Here is a 19867-nt window from a genome sequence, read left to right on the forward strand (position 1 = left end):
GCAAATCTAGTTACAGGATCTATAGTCTATAATTGCTAAAAAATTTTTTAAGCTCAAATAAATATGGTTACCACACTCTAACTCAAGCTGGATAAAAATCCTGCTGAATCTGCTTATCTTCTTCACAATACTTGAAAAACGCAGGCTGACTCATGCTTAAGTATTTTTTTGTTAATCTCAGGCTAGTTTTGAAGAGTTAAGGGCATAGGGGGGTAATCACCTTTTTTGGAAGTCTGATCCAGTTTTATATAGTTTTTGCTAAGCTACAAGATGCTTTTTACAGATTTTAAAAATTTCAGAAATTTTAAAAAGTCGGAGGCAACAATAGGATCCTTATGGGAGGTGCAAACTAAAAATGCAAATAACTAGAAATTACAAAAAATCTATCTCCTCCTACATTTTTTGAGATAACTACCTCAAATTTTCAGGAAATGTTCCTTGATATATTAAGAAATCTTTGTCAAAAATTATTAAAAAAAAAAAAAATAGAAGTTTTATAATAAGGAACCTATTGTTGCCTCCGACTTTGACCGGCTATATCTCAAAAATTATTTTGAAGTTTTTAAATCTGTAAAAAGCATTTTGTAGCTTAGTAAAAACTATAAAATAAGATTAAATTAAAAAAAAAAGTGTTTAACCCCCCATGCCCTTAAATTTGTTGATGTAAATTATGTCAAATATCTAACTAAATCAAATACTTAAGCTTTAGTTTCTAAATTATTTTAACTATATAATATTTTTCCACAGCAGTTCCATAAATAAGAACTGCTATTTTAACTTGGTGAAGTTTTCAGTTTTTAGTTCATGATCCAACTTTTCCAATTGAAAAACAAACTAAGGTAGACTTAAGCTAGTTTGATATAACTCAGACTGGTATTTTAGCTTTAAGGCTGTTTATATTTAAATAGTTTTGTCTTGAGTTGGTTTTAAGACATGTGTGTGCATAATTATGCAAGTAAAAATAGTGTTGCTTACATTCACGTCTAAACCAGGCTGGTTGATATTTTTTGGAATTTAAGCTGAGTTAAAGTAATTTAAACAAATTTGCTTGAATTTTTCTATTTAATTAATAACTTTAATTTTACCTGACAATTTGTTTACATTTCAAATAATTAAACTAAATTTGCTTATATTTTATATTATTAATTCTGAAAAAGTTATACTGTTTATTTCAAATATATATGAATTGTTAAATTAATTACAATAAACAGGTTTGATCAAATATCTAAAAAAGTTTGTGTGGTAAAAGCCATTAGGAGTTGCATTAAAACAATTGTTCTGAATTTATAAATTGTTTTAATAGGACAACATACTTTTAAATTTTTGTACTGTTCAGTTATAAAGAGATCAACATTTCACTGTAATTATTTTATTTATCAAGTTGCAAATTTAAGAGTCTGAAAAAATATTTGTAAAAAAAGAACTTGGTTAAACTTGTAATTACAAAAACACCAATTAAAAATGAGTACACTTATTAAATCAGTTTTAAGATTTGTATGTAATTTGTCATATTTCAAGTTCTATATAGTCTTGAATCAATAAAAAGATAAATAAATATTTATTTGAAATTTCTACTTATAGTGTTATTTTATAGTTTATGAATATTTTTTGAAAATCTTAACTCAAAAACTTTTAAAACATTAACTTACAAGAATTTTTTTTTTGATATATCCAAGTAAAGATATCTTAAATAGATTAAAGTATCTTTTGAATTATTAATTCAAGTAAAATATACTTAGAAATTAGATGATTTAATTTTTAAGCAATAACATTTTTATTAAAAGAAAAAGAAAAGAGAACTTAAAATTCCAATAGCAAAACAGTATTGTGTATAAACGTAAAAAGTCATTGACCCTATCTATGAGTCTTAATTATAACAATGATAGTTATTTTAAAGTTTAGGTATGATTTTTTGTTAATAAGTTTAATCTAAGTTAACCATGAAGCTTCCAATCTATTATGAAATAGAATGTGTTTTAAAATGACAAACCAAAATTATAAGAAATAAATTTTAGTTTCAAATTTTTTACACTAAGTTGTTGTAGCAGCATTATACTGTAATTATTATACTTAATACAAAATTTCAGTAATTCACTTTATAAATGGACATAAACAACTTAAAAAATAAGTTAAATGTTTGTCATTTACTCAAATGAACTAAGTTAGTCTTAATAAAGCTTATTTAAACTTATATAGGGTTACCAGACTTGTTTGAAGTTAATGAAAAACTTAGACTAGTTAAGATAGTTTTTCAAAATCTCAGGTTAAATTTAATGACTTGGAGAATCTTATTTGAAAAGATTAGCATTTTGTTTTCAGATATTTTTATTATTATAATAGATTAAAAAAAAGCTTAGTTACTATTTTATGGTTTATAGATTTTTAATAATTAATTTTTATTGTTTTAAGTTACAAAAGTTAAGTAAATATATGAATTAAAGAGCTCAAGCTATATAAAAATTTAGAAAGATAATTATCAAAGGATTATTCAACAAATTGTTACTGAGCTAACAATGTTTCACCTTAAACATATATTAAACTGTATTCAACTTCGGATTTTTATTCTGTTTGTTTATATTAAATTTTGGTATGCTGTAGAATTAGTTGTTAGTTTTTCATTAAAGATAATAACTTAAAACCTTTTTGTATTATAATGTTTACAGAAAATATCTCACGTTTTAATAAACACAATGATTATTTTTAATTAATGCAACATAACCCTAGCTTATTTTTAGTATATATAGTGCTTATATATAGTGCACTTAAATTTTAACAAAAATATTTTAGCTATATATAAATTTCACCATGGTCAATATGAATGTTTCAATTGAACAACCAGATCCAAATCAGATTGGTCAAGCATTTGTAAAACAGTTCTACACAGTTTTATACATCAGACCAAACTACTTGCACAGGTAATTTTTTTTATGAATAAGAAATACTAATTTGTACAAATACTATAATTATTTTTACTCAAGTAGACAATTTTTTTTACTAAGGTGAAATAATTTAAACATCAAGTATGTTTTGTGGTTTTATATCAAAATATAAATTTTAAGTTTTTTTTCTAATTTGTATTTTAAACTTATAACCTAAATAATACCTAAAGATATGTTGAAGCCTTTCACAGTGATATACAAGTTAAATAATTCATACAATTTTATTTTAGTTTTGTAATTTTTTGTACTGCTTTCAATAGTTTTTCAGTAATTAATTTCTAAATAAGAGACTAAAAGTCAAACTTAACTTGATTTTTTTAAATAGTAATTTGTAAATAAATATATATCTAGTATAGACAAAAACAATTATTTTTAAAAATTGCTTACAACACTGTGGGTTTAAAAAGGAGTCTAGCAGCAATTGACTATTTTAGTGATTTGAAAACAAAGTAATAAAGTAGAACACTGAATAGTATTTATATTATTTTATAGTTGGGTTTCTTTTCAAAAATTATTTTGTATTTGTTCTGTATCAAGTATTTCAAAAGTTGAAAAAAATTAAAGTAGTCATGTTTGCTAATTTCAGTTGAAAAAAAAACTCAAAAATTATTTTTATTTTATAATAAAAGGTTTGCAAGTACAAAAAAAGATATGACATTGTATTGTGTTTACCAATTTTCATTGCTATGACATTTTTAATTAATGCAACATGATCCTAGCTTATTTTTAGTATCCTTTTATATAGTATGTTTAAAAAAATAAAATAGTAAGTTAAATTGTTAATCTAATTACTGTAAATGTTTTTAACTTTTTAATTTTATTTTTACAAAAATATCATTAAAATAAGTTTATTAAGTAAAATATTGCTCACTTAAAATTTTTCAAGTGTTTAAGAGTTAGAAACAATTTAACTATACTTTTGAAGAGAAACTCTACCATAATATAAACATCATAGAAAATTACTATATATACAGGGTTGCCACTTAACCTGAAAACTTGGAATTTTGAATAAAAATCACTAAAAAAACTTTGAATTTTAACATGTTCAGTAGTAAAATTTCAATTTGACTCAAAATATCTATCATATAGATAAATTTTTGTCATCATCAATAAATTTTTATACTAAAAAACGCATTTAATGTAGCTTTACAGTATCTTTTCAATGTTTTTATACTATTTAACACAGTTTCTTACCTTAAACTTAACTCTAGACTAAATACTGACTCAAAAATGTCTACTTTTAAAAACCTGATTTTTTTTTGAATAAACGAGTAGCAATTCTGTATATAAGTATTTCAGACATTTTTGTGAGCTCTTGCAAGCATTAATTTAATATAGAATTAAGTAGTTTTTTGGTAATTTTTAAACAGAAAAAATAAGGCTTAGGGGTAAGAAAATTTTTTTTTTACAAAATTTAACATTGGTTACAAGATATTTTAAAATATAAACTATAAGCAGGGTTGCCCAAAACCTGGGTTGCCAAATCCCAAAAACCTGGAATCCTGGAAAAACCTGAACTTTGACTATTTAGGCTAAAAAAAGCTGTAAAAACCTGGAACTTTAAACAACTTTTACATATTAAGTAGTAAAAATTCGATTTAATACAAAAAATCTATCATATAGATAAATTTTATAGTCATCATCAAACTTTTTTTTATTCAGAAACACATTTAAGGAAGCATTAAGAAATCTTTTCAATGTTTTTATACTATCTAAGTTAGTTTTTTTACCTTAATCTTAATTGTAAACATGTAATTTGAAAACCTGGAAGAAAGTTTGAAAGCCTGAAGGAAATTTGCCAAAAACATTTGGCAACCCTGTAAAAGATATAGTTCAAACTGTTTTTAGAATACAAATATTTAATTAACTGTTGGTATATATATTTTTGTAAAAAGTTTCAGATAAAAACATAGACCACAAGTTTTTCATTGCCAGTTTTATCAGGAATTTAAAACATTGAAAATCTGTCTTCAATAAATAAATAAAAATAGTTATTTTTTTAAATAAAATATGAGGCAAACCATGTTTTTTACAAGTTGATCTTATTCTATAGAGTTTTTTCAAAGCTTCAAGATGGTTTTTATCGTTTAATAATAATCAAACTATTTTTTGTGCTATGACCAGTCAAAGCCCGGCCGCATAATAGGTTGCCTATGGGAAGGGATAACTAAAACAGCAAAAAAAGGCTATTTCATTTAAAATCTATCTCCTACATTTTTCAAGCAATCTTCTTCAAACTTTAAGTTTAATCTTTATCAATAACAAAAAACGTTAATTTGGAAATTTTTTTATTTTTTTAAATTACTTAAGTTCTAAAGTAACGTTTTTTCCTTATATTATAAGGAAATTTTTCTGAATTTGAAGATCCTTGCTTGAAAAATGATAGAGGAGATAGATTTTTAGTAAATTTTTAAATTTCCGAGAAAATTAATCCTAAAAAATTTGCGGTCCATACTTTTATATTGGAAAATTTTTATAAAAAACTAAATACTCAAAAAAAACAATATTTTTAAATTCTATAAAAACTGGCTTGTAGTTTGTACTTAAATGCTTTCATATAAAAGCCAAAGTTAGTTTTTGTAAAAAAAATGTTGGACTCCCCTATGGCCTTTAGTTGACTCAACACAGTTTAAGGTCACCAAGGAAATTTTTTTACTCATATACATACAACTATATTCAAAAAAAAAAAAAAAACAATTTTTTTTTGTCATTTTTTGAAAAGCAAAAATATTAAGATACAAATTTAAACTTTCTTCCATAGAAATTTTTTATAAATATTGCAAGGAACATGTCCTGAAAAGTTGATGTATTTTCAGGGTTGCCACTTTACCTGGAAACCTGGAAAAACCTTAAAAAACCTGGAGTTAGACAATTTAGGCTAAAATAACCTGGAAAAACCTGGAATTTGAGAAATTTTGAAAAAACTGGAAAAACCTGGAATTTTGATCAAAAAACCTGGTAAAACCTGGAATTTTTAGTAATTTTAACATTTTCAGTTGTAAAATTTAGATTTGACACAAAAAATCTATCATATAATTAAGATTTTTTGTTATCACTAAAATTTTTTTTTATTAAAAAACACATTTAAAGTAACTTAACAGTATCTTTTCAATATTTTTATACTATTTAACACAGTATTTTAAATAGAAACTAACTTGAAACTAAAAATAGACACAAAAATGTGTACTTTTAAAAACCTGGAAGAAATTTGGAAAACCTGGAAAAATTTTTTTAAAAACAAGTGGCAACCCTGTATTTATCTCAAACATGAGAGTATATAGATTTTTAGCAAAATAATCAATTTTCAGTTTGTACCTCCCTTTGTGTAGAAGTCAAACTTTGATTGCTTATATTGCATAAGTTAAATTAAATTTAATCAAAACGTAGAAAGTAATTGGTCGCTTAGTAATTTATCTAAAATAATAAGACTAAAAATAAGTGTTTATTCCCTTCCCCTATGACAGCTTTATAATTTAGATGAATGTGCTCAAGAAAAATGAATGAAAAAAAAATGATTACTACCACTTTTTTTTTATGTTAAGTAAATTTTATGTATTAACTTAAATTTGATAACTTAAAACTTTTTTAACTAGTTTTATCCTCATATTTCTTTTTATTTATTCAGTTGTTATTATACATATCTCTTGCTTTTAATTACCATAAAAAAGTTCTAATTTTTGTAGGTTTTATGGAACTAAATCATCATACACACATGGGGATGAATATCAAGAAGGAGAAGCTGCCGAACGATATGTTGGACAAGCTGTTAGTTTTTGAATTATCATTATTCAAAAAGCTAGTTTATACATAGTCCTTGGAATTGTAAAGTAGCTGTAAAATATATTTACATAATCTTAAGTAATTAAACACCTTGTTTTAACAGTTTTATATTTCGAAATAAATATGTGTATTCAAACATATTATACTTAGACAAAGATAAATTACAAGACAAATTTATGTTGTTTTATATGTTAACTGAAAAGAGTAGTTAACTAATATCAAAGAATATGTAAGTCTTTAGACTTAATTTTAACTTAATTAACTTATTTTTTTTACTTTTTTTTAATCAGTTTTTTAGTTATTTAGTAAAAATGTTTATTATAATTTATAAATAATGCAGACATTAAGGGCATGGGGGGGGGGGGGTAAACACCCTTTTTTGGTTTTTGATCTTATTTTATATAGTTTTTACTAAGCTACAAAATGCTTTTTACAGATTAAAAATATTCAAAATAATTTTTGAGATATAGCCGGTCAAAGTCAGAGGCAACAATATTTAGAAAATTCTGTCGGAACAGATTTTGAAAAAATTAAAAAATAAAAATTTTATTTAAAAAATAAACAAAAAAAACAGTTTTTTTTTGTTATAAAATTTTTATATTTTAATTTTTTTTAAATCTGTTCCGACAGAATTTTCTAAATATTGCAAGGAACATTTCCTGAAAATTTGAGGTAGTTATCTCTAAAAACGTAGGAGAAGATAGATTTTTAGTGATTTCTAGTTATTTGCTGTTTTAGTTTGCGCCTCCCATAAGGATCCTATTGTTGCCTCCGACTTTGACCGGCTATATCTCAAAAATTATTTTGAATTTTTAAAATCTGTAAAAAGCATCTTGTAGCTTAGTAAAAACTATAAAAAATAAGATCAAAAACCAAAAAAGGGTGTTTACCCCCCCCCCTCTATGCCCTTAATATAAAGGAAGTTTCAGTTAAATATTGAAATTAAAATGACCCTTTCTATTACAGGCTATCAAAAAGCAAATAGAATTGGAAAACTACAACAATGCGAAAACCATCATTAAGCAAGTTGATGCATGTGATTGTAATGGACAAGTTGCAGTACAAGTGTGTGGAGAGATTTCAAACAACAATGAAGCCTTGCGAAGATTTATGCAAACCTTTGTATTAGCACCACAAGGGGACAGCAGCAGCAAATACTATGTCCTTTCAGACATATTCAGGTATGTTGACAACATCTGGCCTGTTGAAGATGCTAATAGTGAAGTTCCAGAAGAACCTGTTGAGCAAGAAGCTTCTGAAGCTGAACCATCAGTTGAAACACCGGAAGCAGAAGCTCCTGCTGCGCCTGAAGAAGCTGAATCTGATGTAAGTCAAGCTAACAGCTCTCCTGTTGAAGAAGCTGAAGAAGCTGCACAGCCAGAAGAGCAAGCTGAAGTTGAGCAGGTTGCTGTGGAAGAGGAAGCTGTTGAAGAACCAGTTGAAGCTATTACTGAAGAAAAGCCAGTTGAAGAAGAACCAGAGGTAGCAACTCCACCAGCTGCTGAAGAGCAAAAGATCGAAGAGGCTGCGGTTGAGGAACCCAAACCTGTTGCTGAAGCTCCTGCAGTTGAGGAGCCACTAAAACCGGTACCAAAACCTGCAGTTCCCAGTTTCACAGAAATTCAAGAATCCCAACAAGTAGCCTGCCCTCCTGCAAAACCTGTGAAAAAATCCTGGGCAAACTTGGTCGCTAACAAGCCTAATAAGCCTGTCTTTCCCACACCGCCTGTAGCAAAAGTTGTACCAAAACCAGTACAAGCTCCCAAGAAGCCAACAGTAAGTGAATTCGTAAATTTATACATAAAAATTTTGACCAAGCCAAAAACTCTTAGCAAACATCTAATCTGACAATTGTTTAAGTTTAGCACTATTTACAAATTATATTATACGTATAATTATAAGCACTATTATATTGTATTAAAAACAATTTTTTTCTTGTTTCTTTGTTTAGTGGAAACCATATCAGCCCTGTTTTCAGCCGGAACCTGCTGAGCCAAAACCAACCACAGAGAACAACACTCAGCAGCGCCAAAACCGCCCTCGTCAGGACTATAGAAACCACAATGATGATCGCCAGAACTACAGGAATGATGGCAGAACCAGGAACAACACTATTATTTACGCAGACAACCAACAAGTTTTCATTGGAAATCTCAGAAACAACCTCTCTAAGGATGAAATTAAGGAACACTTCGAAAAGTACGGACCTGTGATTGAAGTAAGAATCAACTTCAGTCCTGATGGTAGACAGCCAAATTTCGGTTTTGTGATTTTCGAAGATCCTGAAACTGCAAGAACTGTTCTTGACAACAAGGTAAGCTGTGGTTGAATTTGATGTTGTATGGCCTTACTTATGTTTATTTTACTTAATTAACTTATGTTTTATTATCGAAAATATTTAGTAATGTTTAAAGTGAATATTTTCTTAAATAATTAATTGAAATATTTTTTGCCAACACAAATACTTAACTGATTAGCTATTTTTCTAATAATATAAATGTTCAATTAAATGAACAGTCCCAATAAAGATCCTTAAACTTATAATTATTTTTTATTCATACAATAAGTAGTCAAAGGCAACTAGTTAGTAATAAATTGAATATGAATTAATTATGAGGACTCTTCCTTTCTAAATAGTTAAATATTCCAAAAATAGTTAGCTTCATTTTTCTCAACTGCTATTTTGTCTAACTAACTCAGCATTTAATTTTTGTACAATGATTTGACAGCCTGAAGCTCGCAAGGTGGGCAACTTTGATATCAACATCGAGGAAAAGAAGCAGAGAGTGCAGAGGAGGAACGACCGTGGAGGTGGTGACTTCCGTAGGAAATACAACAACGACAGGCGAGACATGCGCCCAAACGATCGCAACAACGGTGACGCCAACAACAGGGGCGGTTACATGAGGAGAGACAGACGCCAGGACAGAGGCGGCTTCAGACAGTCTGAAAACGACAGGCCTCGCCGTTAGGATCAGTTCCCTGCAACACCTTTACAATGTAGAAAATTCCTTCGGAAACACTTGTGATGGTGTAATGAACACTTAAATTATTGTTACTAGTTTTGAATAATGTTGGAATTGACTTACTTCTTTTTCAACCTATATTTACTAGGACTTATTTTTTATATGAATTGTTTGCCAGAGTTAATTTAAAAAACTTTTACTTCTATTTTTATCAGAAACACAAACATTTATAGTTTAGTATTTTTGATGAAAGAAAGTTTTATAATACGTAAATAGATAATGTTGATTTCATTACAGTAAAGCAAGACTTAGGATAAATTCGCTGATTTTTGTATTTTAAGAAATGCTAAAGTAAAAAATTGTCGATTTTCCACCCACCAAATTTTATAACTTGTGTTAGTTTATATTTATTTAATTAAAAAAAAAATTATACCTAAAGTCTGTTTGGTATAAGTTTAAGCTTGATGTTTACGATAATTTTTAAGTTAGTAGCGTTAAGTTTTGAGCAAATTAAATCTTGATTTCTCTAAATAAGTTGGGTATAAAAATTTATCTTAAATATTTTAAACCATCTTAGTTAGTTATCTTTTACACCATATTAAGCTCCATTATTTGATTGAGTACCCGCTGCATGATTTAAGGATGGGGCTTAGTAAGGTGTAAACAGCTTATAAAACTCTAGATATATTCTAATAATATTTCGTTCATTGTAAAGTTAGTATTTATTTTACTTTAAGCAAGTTATATTAGCTATTTAATTGCTCATCAATCTACTTAAATTTAATAGTAAACTAAGATACTGTTTTGAAACCAATATTTACTAGCTTTTCTACACATAAATATAAAAACTTTTATATCTAAATCATTTTAGTAAACATATTGAACATTCTCCGTCCCATAGATTGGGATTTCTAAATAAGTTACTTGGTTTGAAGTTTTGCTACATGGTAAATAAATAGAAATAACAAAACACTTGTCTTTTTTTATAATAATATATTAGTACATCTAAAATATTTTAAATTTGAATTTTTATATATAATATTTAGTTTTTGATTGGCTTCTTACGAGTATTATAGTTGAAATTAATTTAAACTCAAATTATTACAGTATCATATAAAAAATAGCATCATTTATTTTAATGCTAGCTCAAAGAATAGTATTTGTATTAATGTATTTTTAGACTAAAGTTCAAGTCGACTCAAATGTTGAAATTAACTTGCTCTTTAATAAGCAAACCTGCAAACATAATTACTCATGTTATAATAAGTAATTCACATTCGTCATAGTTGTATTCATTCCTAACTATTGTAATCGAATATAAACAACCGATATCGTTTGAATAATGACAGTATTGTTTTCGTTTACGCAGTAAATAATAAAAATCAAACTTAATGACCACTCACTTATACCATGAATGTTCACAGTAATTATAAAGAATATTTCCGAACCAAACTTTTCTACTTCAGCTTATAAACTTTAACAGTATACAAAATTTTTAAAGTTATTCTATATAGTTTTAAAATTATTGAAAACATTAAGGTCTTAATGTAATCACAATATTTAAATGGTGTAAAATAAACGAAGCTTATAATTTTCACTAACGAAAAATAGCTTGTTTGAAGCAAAAAACCAATGAAACTTCGTAAGCACGTGCAAATACAAAGCTAATGGAATGTCAGCTATTTTTTACTGAGCAAAGAAAGGAGAAATTAATCGGCCGTTGGAAATGTTTAAATTATCAATATGTTGCCCTTAATTATCGGTTTACTAATATAAAGTCACGCTTATTAGGCAATATTTAACTTAAAAAAACATTTATGCTTAAGTTTGGTATTTACAAGGTACAACATTTTATTTATGTAAGTGATTTTGCGAATTAAACAAAGGTCTAATTTGTTCGAGTCTGACTTCTTTAAAAATCCCAATTCTAAAAATTTACCCATAAATTATACTTCAGCAACAAAACACTAAAATAGTTAAATTTCTTATAACTAGTTATTTGTAGGGGAGGCTTCGAAGTGCTAGCCGAACTACTAGTGGCAAAAGCTTTTTTTTTTCGGTAAAGCTGTTGGGTAAGTGGTCTATTGAACAAAAACAAAAAATTGAAATGTTTTTTGTTTCAAGGACCTGGATACGCAAAAAGACCTCTCGGTCATCGAGTTGCACACCCAACTTAATCAAAATTATGAGCTACAAATGAAAAAAAAAACTTTACAGTTAGTTGGATTATGGTAAAAAAAAGGTATAAATAAAAACAAACTCATTCAAGCGTTTCAGTAAAAAACTGACTACATGTATATGAAGCAGTGCTAAAAATTCGGCTAACACTTTGAAGCTTCCCCATTGTAGACTAATAGCGACATCTAACACTTAAGTTCTATCGAAGAAGTATTGTCATGTGCAGCTGTTATGCAATTAGCATGCTAGCAAGTAATATAAGTAGTGTATGGATGTACTTGATACTAAATGTTTAAATTCAGTTGAATACAGCAAAACAATTGTTGAATAAAGATTTTCGTTGATTTAATTACGTAAGCAATGTCAAAGGACGAGTTGGCAGTAAATCGTGTAATTAGTCAAAATAAAGAACTTGTCAAAGGATTAAGCTTTTTGAGAAATAATGAAGTTTTTACTGACGTGACTTTAGTTGTAGAAGGAAAAGAAATAAAACCTTGTCATCGGTATACTTTTTTAAAGATCAGATCTAAATAGTTTAATGAATATTCTCAAGTAAAGATAAAAATCAAGCTTAAATTTTATTAAATTATTTTGACCATAATGGGTATAAGTTAGTATATTTTCATGCTGTAAGTGTTACTTTTCAGAATAAAACTTATCATAAATAATCTTATTAAACCTATTATGACCTAAAGACAACTCTTTTTTTTTTTACTGTTTACCTAAATAAAAGCTTAGAATGTTTATAAGCAAAACTTAATAACTGCTTACTATTCTTGAAAAGTATTGTTTATTAAACAACCATAGAAAAGTGCTCAAAAAGTTGGTTTGTGGATATGGTGTATGAAATAACCCTTCTGTTATCGAGTTTATTAATAGATGAGCTGAAATAGCTGCAAATAAACTTCTAAATTAACATTTTTGTTTCCAATTTAATAGGGTTGTCTTGGCGGCGTCATGTGAATACTTTCGCGCCATGTTTAGCCATCAAATGGCAGAAGAAAACAAAAAGGTGGTAGAGTTGAAGGGATTTACATACAAGGCTATTTCTACCCTTGTTGATTATATATACACTGGGATACCGGGTATTGAAGTAGAATTTGTTCAGGAAGTTCTTGTTGCAAGCTCTATCTTGCAAGTTAGTAAACATTATTGACTAATTTTTTAATTATTAGTTTATATTGCTGTATTTAATCCTAATACTGAATTTCACAAGAAATATATGTAGTTTTAATACTATTAGGAGTTTAAAGTTCTAAAAGTTTTGATTTTCTAAAACCTAAGTTCTTTGTAATGTGACAATTCATAGATTAAATAAAACATTTCTGTATGATAAAAATATATTTATACATTTTAAATAATATAACAATATTTTGCTTTATGAAAAAGAAAAACAATGACAAAAATATACTTTATTTTTAAAATACAAACTTGTTGTTTTCATATAAAACTAAATTTTTAAGGTTAAAGGCTTGTATGAAGAAGCTAAAAACTTTATGATTGGTTGTTTATCACGTGATAATTGTTTGGAAGCGTACCAGTTTGCCTGCACAATTTCGTGCGAAGACTTGAAAAAGTCGTCTTTTTCTTTGATTTGTAAATACACTAAAATGGTATTGCTCAGTGAAGAGTTTTTGATGGTTTCTAAAGAAACTGTCGTTGATGTTATTTCCTCTGATGATCTCATGGTATGCAATAAATAAAAATACTGACAGATTTTTTAAATTAAAATTTGTATATCAACATTTAATTAAAACTAAATTTTAGGCTAAAATGTTGTTACTTGTACAAAAGGTATATCAAACATACAGAAAAAATCTAACATTAATATGATATTTTGTATCTAAACTCATGTAACTACAATATTTTAGATAGACAATGAAGAAATTATATACGAAAGTGTGTTAAATTGGATAGCTCACGACATAATTGAACGCACAAATTACACATCAGAACTTTTTTCTCATATTAGAATGGCAATTCTGAATGGAATTTTTTTACAGAGATGTTTAATTGACGTGAGTTATAGTTATAAATAATTTAATTGACTTTTGATTTATATATATTTTTTTCTGAACTTTTAATCCATATACAAGTTTATATTTAAAGTATGTCACTTACTTATCAAGATAAATAAAAAAAGTTAAAACTAATGTGTAAAATAAGTTATGAAAGCTTTTTAATATTTTTACTTAGTTAAATTTAAGTCTTTGAACAGTTTACATATTTAACTATATAATAATATAATTTTGTATTCTAAGTTATTAGTTCAAAGTTTTATTTAAATTCAGTGTTTTAAAAGTAACTATAAATTAATATATAATAAATCATATACTTCTTAAAGTTGTGTTGTGTGACATAGTAAAAAAAGCCAATTATATTTTATGACTTTTATGCATTTAGAAAATTTAAAAAAATACTATCTAGGCAACTGCTTCAATACACTTTTACAATGATAATTAAACTCAATTTAAAACACGTTTTCTAAAAATCTAGTTTTTAAATGATATTCTAAGAAATGTTTATATGGTAAAAGATTAAAAGTAATAAAACGTGCGCCTCACATAAGAGAAACTTTTTATTGAAGTTAGTTTACGCGGGTGTAATTTCAAAGCTTAAACTTATGTTTGCACAAAGGAGCCTTCGTTGAGAGAATTTTCTGGAATAAAACAACAAGCGAGCGCGGCAAAACGTTATAATACTTTGCGCGAAAAATACAACTGCTCTTTAGCGGTACCTGACGGTGAAAATATTTTTAGTACAGAAGAAGACAAAGAAAACATCGACTTTTGTTAGCTTTATTTTAGGGTTATTTTACTATTAAATCTATTTTGTACAATTCTAAAATTTAGTAAACTTTTAGTAAGTTGATAATTATAAAACTGTAATTTAAAGTTAAAAAAATTTACTGATTTACAACACTAAATACTTTTTTTTAATGTTCTCAAACGTTTATTTGCTAGTTTTATGTTTAAGTTTGTTATGTTTTGTTTATGTTTTCACGTGATATTTTTTTACTGATACAAAATTTTATTTAATTTTTTTTTTTTCAATAGACAATTTTCCTCATTATTTCGTTGAAATTGGTCAAGAAAATAATAAAATTAGGATTCCATTGAATAACCAGTTAAGAGCCGGAATGAGATCACGTGATCTTTTACTTTTTACGACTGGAAAACTGACAAAGTAAAATGTATACTAATACGAAAGTTATTAGAAAATATTCTTACTATATTAAGTATAATGTATTCTATGTTTTAAGGTGTATTTAAAAAAATGTATTTTCCACATAAGTATACCGGTTTTTCTAAACAATAATTTAAAAATATCTCAGGTCAAGGGTTCTTTACAAATTATCTTAATTTGTATACGAATTTTTACTTTATTAAAATGGTTTTTAATTTCAAAGTGTTGTAAGTTTACTTAAACATAAATTTAAAACCATACGGCATAATTATAATTTATCAATAGAGTTTTATACTTTATTTTCAAGTTATGCGTTAGCAAAAGTTTATAAAAAATTACAACAGACTATACGACCCAAACACAGGGCTTTCATATGGCTCAGAATCAACAAAAGAAGATGATGGAGATGACAGTGAAGACTTACCTGATGAAAACGGAATGCAGACATTGAAAAATTGTGATTGTTTTTCTACTTTCAATGGCTCTGTTTATTTGTTAGGAGGTAATAAACTTTACTTAAGTAATAAAATTTAAATTTAGTTCACGAAAAGTTTAATAAAATAAAAATATAAAACTGCCAATGCTTAACAATAAGTAGTACTAAATAAAAGATAAAATTTTGCAGGGCTTGAGATAGTTTCACAAGAATCATCAGTCGAACCTAAAATATTGTGCAAGTTTTGGAAATTAAATGCTCAAGAATTGAAATGGACACAGAAAAAATCTCTATCAAGTCCACGTTGTATGGCTGCTATCGGAGAAGCCAATGGAAGTGTTTACGTAATGGGTATGTTTTATTTCACTTTTAAAAATTACTAAATTACAGTTTGAAAAGTAATGTAAACTATACAGTTATGACTCAAACAAATTGCATACTAGCAAAAAAACTTAAACTGCTTTATAAATACGATTTGGTAAAAATTATTTTACATTAGGTGATTCATATAAAATAAAAATCTTTTTACCAAACGCAAACTCGCGATAACAATATTCCTAAGTTGAGTACTGATTAAGTAAATTAAAAGAAAAGTTTTATTTTTGATCATTTTAGCTTGAATTTTTCAGGAGGGAAATCAGTTGAAGACAACAGCTGTGTTTCAAGGGTTGATATATATTGTCCTGACACAGATAGTTGGTCAGTTGGTCATGACATGATTAGAGCCGTATATGGGCACTCTTGCGCTTCCCTGCGAACAAACAAAATTTTTGTTATAGGAGGAAAGTCTCAGAACAAAGTTGGTTTTTATTTGTAGTATAATGTAAAAAGACTAAATCTAAAGTAAAAATTAAAGAAAATACAGAAAGTTAGTCTACTTTTTTAAAAATTAAGTTTTGTGACTGGTCCAGCTAAAAATTATTAACAGTGACAATGAACTTATATATAATTTAAGTTAGTATAAAATATAAAATGAAAATTTCGATAACTTATTAATGAAAATAAGTGAGAGAACCTAAAAATAATTTTGAAAGGGAAAGATATCATAGACATATAATTGTCGTATTTATTTTATGAAATTTATCAAATGTATGTTTTGGAAAATTGAAATGTATAGTTTTAAACAGTTAAACACAGAACAAGTAATTTATAGTTGTGTTTTCAAAGTTAACATAAAAAAAGGCTTAACGTGAACACACACACTTTTAAATCTAAACATGTTGGTTTTATTATTATTTTTTGAATAGCTAACATAATGAACCATCAAAAAACAGCTTTTTTATTTTAGAAATTTAAAAATAGTTTATATACTAACACAAAGTGAGTTCAGTTTTATAATGTTTAGTTAAAAAATTACTTGTGAACTATATTACAAGTCATTTACAATTTAAAAAAAAACTAAAAATTAAACTTAAGTTTATCAGTTTTGTTATTATACTATGAACAATTCAAAAAAAAGTAGTAAAAAAAAGTTTTTAAATTTAAAAATGTAACAAGAATAAGACTAATTTTTTACTTGATTTGTTTTTAATGACAAAAGCTTTATATAGACAAACTTAGACTATTTTCTGCTAGTTTTTTTTATACAACAAAACATTATTATAAATTTTTTTTGGTTACTACAATGAAATATTATTGTAATGAAATTAAATTTTGATTTTAAGAAAAAAAAAAGCAAAAAAAAGGTAATAATTTTCAGCCTCTTAAAAATAATATTTACAATACTGTACTCAATACACTACTTAACATTTTTTAAAAACAAAACATGCTTTTTGACTAAAGAACCATTTGAATTGTACAACAAAAATGTTTAAAAAGTATGTACAAGTTTAAGATTTAAAACAAAATAGTCTACATACTTTTGTATAAAATATGTAAACTTTAAAATACATTTAGTTTTAGAAGTGTAAAAAAGTGAAGTTATGTAGTTTATCTGATTCAAAAATTTTAGCTATATGTTATTGCAGTTTACATACAATATACGGGAACGGTCTAAATTGCACGAAGACAAAATTGCACGAGTTTACTAGATTGCACGAGGGGTCTAAATTGCACGAATACAAAATTTCACGAGGGCACATTCTTGCACGAATTACTTTCGCACGAGGGGAAAAAATTGCACGAGAGGAAAAATTTTTACGAGGGGATAAAATTGAACGAATATAAGTTTCCACCAAGGATCAATTTTGCACGAGAGTAAAAAAACAAAAAAAGAATATATAAAAAAAAGGAAAAAAAAACCAAAAGATAGATTATTAAAAAAAAAAATGAAAAAAAAGAGAGTTACCGACCGAGGGTAAGGGTTAGGGGTAACAGTGATAGTAAAAAAAAACTTAATTAAAAAAAATAATGAAAATAATAATAAAAAAGTTAATAAAAAATTAAAAACAAAAATTTAAACCGTGCAAAAATGTCTCCGTGCAAAATCGCCTGCTCGTGCAAAAGTGTCTTCGCGCAAAAATGACCGTTCGTGCAAAAGTGTTTTCAAGCAATTTTATCTTTGTGCAATTTTATCCCCTCGTGCAAAAGTGTCTTCGTGCAAAAGTATCTTCGTGTAATTTTGTGCGTTCGTGCAATTTTGTCCCCTCGTGCAAATTTGAGAGCTACCCACAAGATACATACAATTAAACTGAAAGTTAAATACTTGGTAGATTTTTTTAATGTACGGTCATTGTTTATAATTAGATATTGTAGAAGAGTATCTGATCATTTAAAGAGTATTATATAGTATAAATTTTTATCTATTATTTCATCAAGTTCATATTTCGGTTTAAAAGTGAAGAAAACACTCAATTAATAAAAATATTTGAGGATGTTTGTATGAAAAACGAATAAAAAATTTAGTGTTTAAGATGATAACGTATAAACATATAATCTCAATAATCAACAATACTAAGAACAGAGTGCTTTTTGTGACTTTCTAGGTTGTTATGTTAAAACTAGTTTTGTCAGAAGTTATACAATAAGCATACCAATAATATTGTTACAGGAAATCTTACCAGACGTGTACTGCTTTAACGGCGACTCTGGGAATTGGCACATCATGTCATCATTAATAACACCCCGATTTCTCACCAGTGTTGCCGTTTCTCCTGTGAGCAAAGACAGTAACGAGGAAAGCATATATGTTTTAGGAGGAATTGGAAGGATTGGCTTACACAGCAGTTTAGAGGTGATGAACGTGTGTTAAAAAGTCATTCATCGTTAATGTTTTTTATTGTGGTTGTAAATAATATTGCATTAACTTAATTTATTTTTTTACCCAGTAATCTAATATTTCAAAACCTAATCGAAAATTCATGTGAGTTATGATTATTACTGAAAAAGCTCTAATTAATATTTTAGCACATATAAACTAACGAATATTTTACAAGTGCATCATTTATTTTTTCTGAGTAGGTGTTAAAAGGAGCAAGGTTAAGTTCCAAATGGAAAAGCTTGAAGAATTTTCCAGAAAGAAGATGCGCTCAAACACTTGCATTCTTTGATGATGAATTATACGCTTTTGGAGGTCACATCACAGCAAGGTTTCTCAAAAAGAAAATCTTAGTTTTGTAACTTTTCAATGCTTAAATTTACTATTATATATATTTTTGGTAAAATAATATGTTTTGAGGAACTAAAAATTATGGATAAACTGTAAGTCAAGTTTGAAACATAGTTTTTAGATAACTTCGACAAAGTTTCAAGAAAAAAAAGATTTAGTTTTTTTATTACATACATACAAAAAAACTAAAAAATAATTTACACAACTACTGGATATGCAGGATGCAAACAGGCCGGTACGAGTCTTGTGCGAGATTTGATTTTTATAAATTCAATCCGCATGGTGGAGAAGAAGGAAAGGGGAAATGGAGTTGTGAGGTTGGTAAAGTCGATTGTCTCACCAGCTTGTATGCTGCTTGCACTAAAGTACAACTTGATCTATGCAAAATTGACGATAATGAATACTAGAATTCCCTGTAAAATTTTTAACAACAAGATGTTTTTATAATTTTATCTATGCAGTTTGTTGTTACATTACATTTGAACTATATAGGTGTTGTTATTTTTATACAGTAGAGTTTTGTAAAAAAATGTATAAACTGTATAAAAATGTGATTGATTGTCAACCATATCATTATATTCATACTTAACACTTCTTGAAAAAACTCAATATATGAAAATAAACAAGTATTTATCTATAGCAGAAACTTAAGATAATAATAAAATACTTCACAAAACAAATACAATTATGTAGATAAATTGCAACTGAATTTTTACTAACAAACAGCTATAAGTTTAAAAGCATAAGAAAGTTACAAACAATAAATTCCATTCATTTTTATTATTTTTAGAATACTGTAGTGTGGTCTATCATAGTTTAGAAAAACTTAATCTAA

The 19867-nt window shown here is 26.8% G+C and overlaps 2 protein-coding genes across 2 annotated transcripts; both read left to right on the top strand.

Annotated features, from left to right (window-relative positions):
• The first annotated feature begins 2790 nt into the window (after positions 1-2790).
• LOC145837267 (ras GTPase-activating protein-binding protein 1-like) lies at positions 2791-10648 on the top strand. The gene is made up of 5 exons (XM_082945070.1): positions 2791-2915; positions 6623-6704; positions 7686-8495; positions 8698-9033; positions 9449-10648. The coding sequence occupies exons 1-5, from the start codon at positions 2806-2808 to the stop codon at positions 9689-9691; spliced, it is 1581 nt and encodes a 526-aa protein (XP_082801196.1). The 5' UTR covers positions 2791-2805; the 3' UTR covers positions 9692-10648.
• Positions 10649-12146: 1498 nt separating this feature from the next.
• Positions 12147-19569, top strand: LOC145835864 (kelch-like protein 40). Its single transcript, XM_082943605.1, has 12 exons — positions 12147-12366; positions 12803-13001; positions 13327-13551; positions 13735-13881; positions 14501-14654; positions 14920-15049; positions 15394-15551; positions 15675-15836; positions 16115-16284; positions 18475-18657; positions 18885-19012; positions 19253-19569. The coding sequence occupies exons 1-12, from the start codon at positions 12224-12226 to the stop codon at positions 19437-19439; spliced, it is 1986 nt and encodes a 661-aa protein (XP_082799731.1). The 5' UTR covers positions 12147-12223; the 3' UTR covers positions 19440-19569.
• The last annotated feature ends 298 nt before the right edge of the window (positions 19570-19867 follow it).

The sequence above is a fragment of the Thalia democratica genome, chromosome 5 (assembly GCF_965202585.1).
Source record: "Thalia democratica chromosome 5, ktThaDemo2.hap1.1, whole genome shotgun sequence".
NCBI lineage: Eukaryota > Metazoa > Chordata > Thaliacea > Salpida > Salpidae > Thalia > Thalia democratica.

Coding starts and splice junctions, on each gene's coding strand:
- LOC145835864 (XM_082943605.1), top strand. CDS start 12,224: ATGTCAAAGGACGAGTTGGCAGTAAATCGTGTAATTAGTCAAAATAAA. Junction 13,002..13,326: donor TTGCAAGCTCTATCTTGCAA/GTTAGTAAACAT, acceptor TAAATTTTTAAG/GTTAAAGGCTTGTATGAAGA. Junction 15,552..15,674: donor CTCTGTTTATTTGTTAGGAG/GTAATAAACTTT, acceptor AAAATTTTGCAG/GGCTTGAGATAGTTTCACAA.
- LOC145837267 (XM_082945070.1), top strand. CDS start 2,806: ATGGTCAATATGAATGTTTCAATTGAACAACCAGATCCAAATCAGATT. Junction 2,916..6,622: donor AGACCAAACTACTTGCACAG/GTAATTTTTTTT, acceptor TAATTTTTGTAG/GTTTTATGGAACTAAATCAT. Junction 6,705..7,685: donor AACGATATGTTGGACAAGCT/GTTAGTTTTTGA, acceptor TTTCTATTACAG/GCTATCAAAAAGCAAATAGA.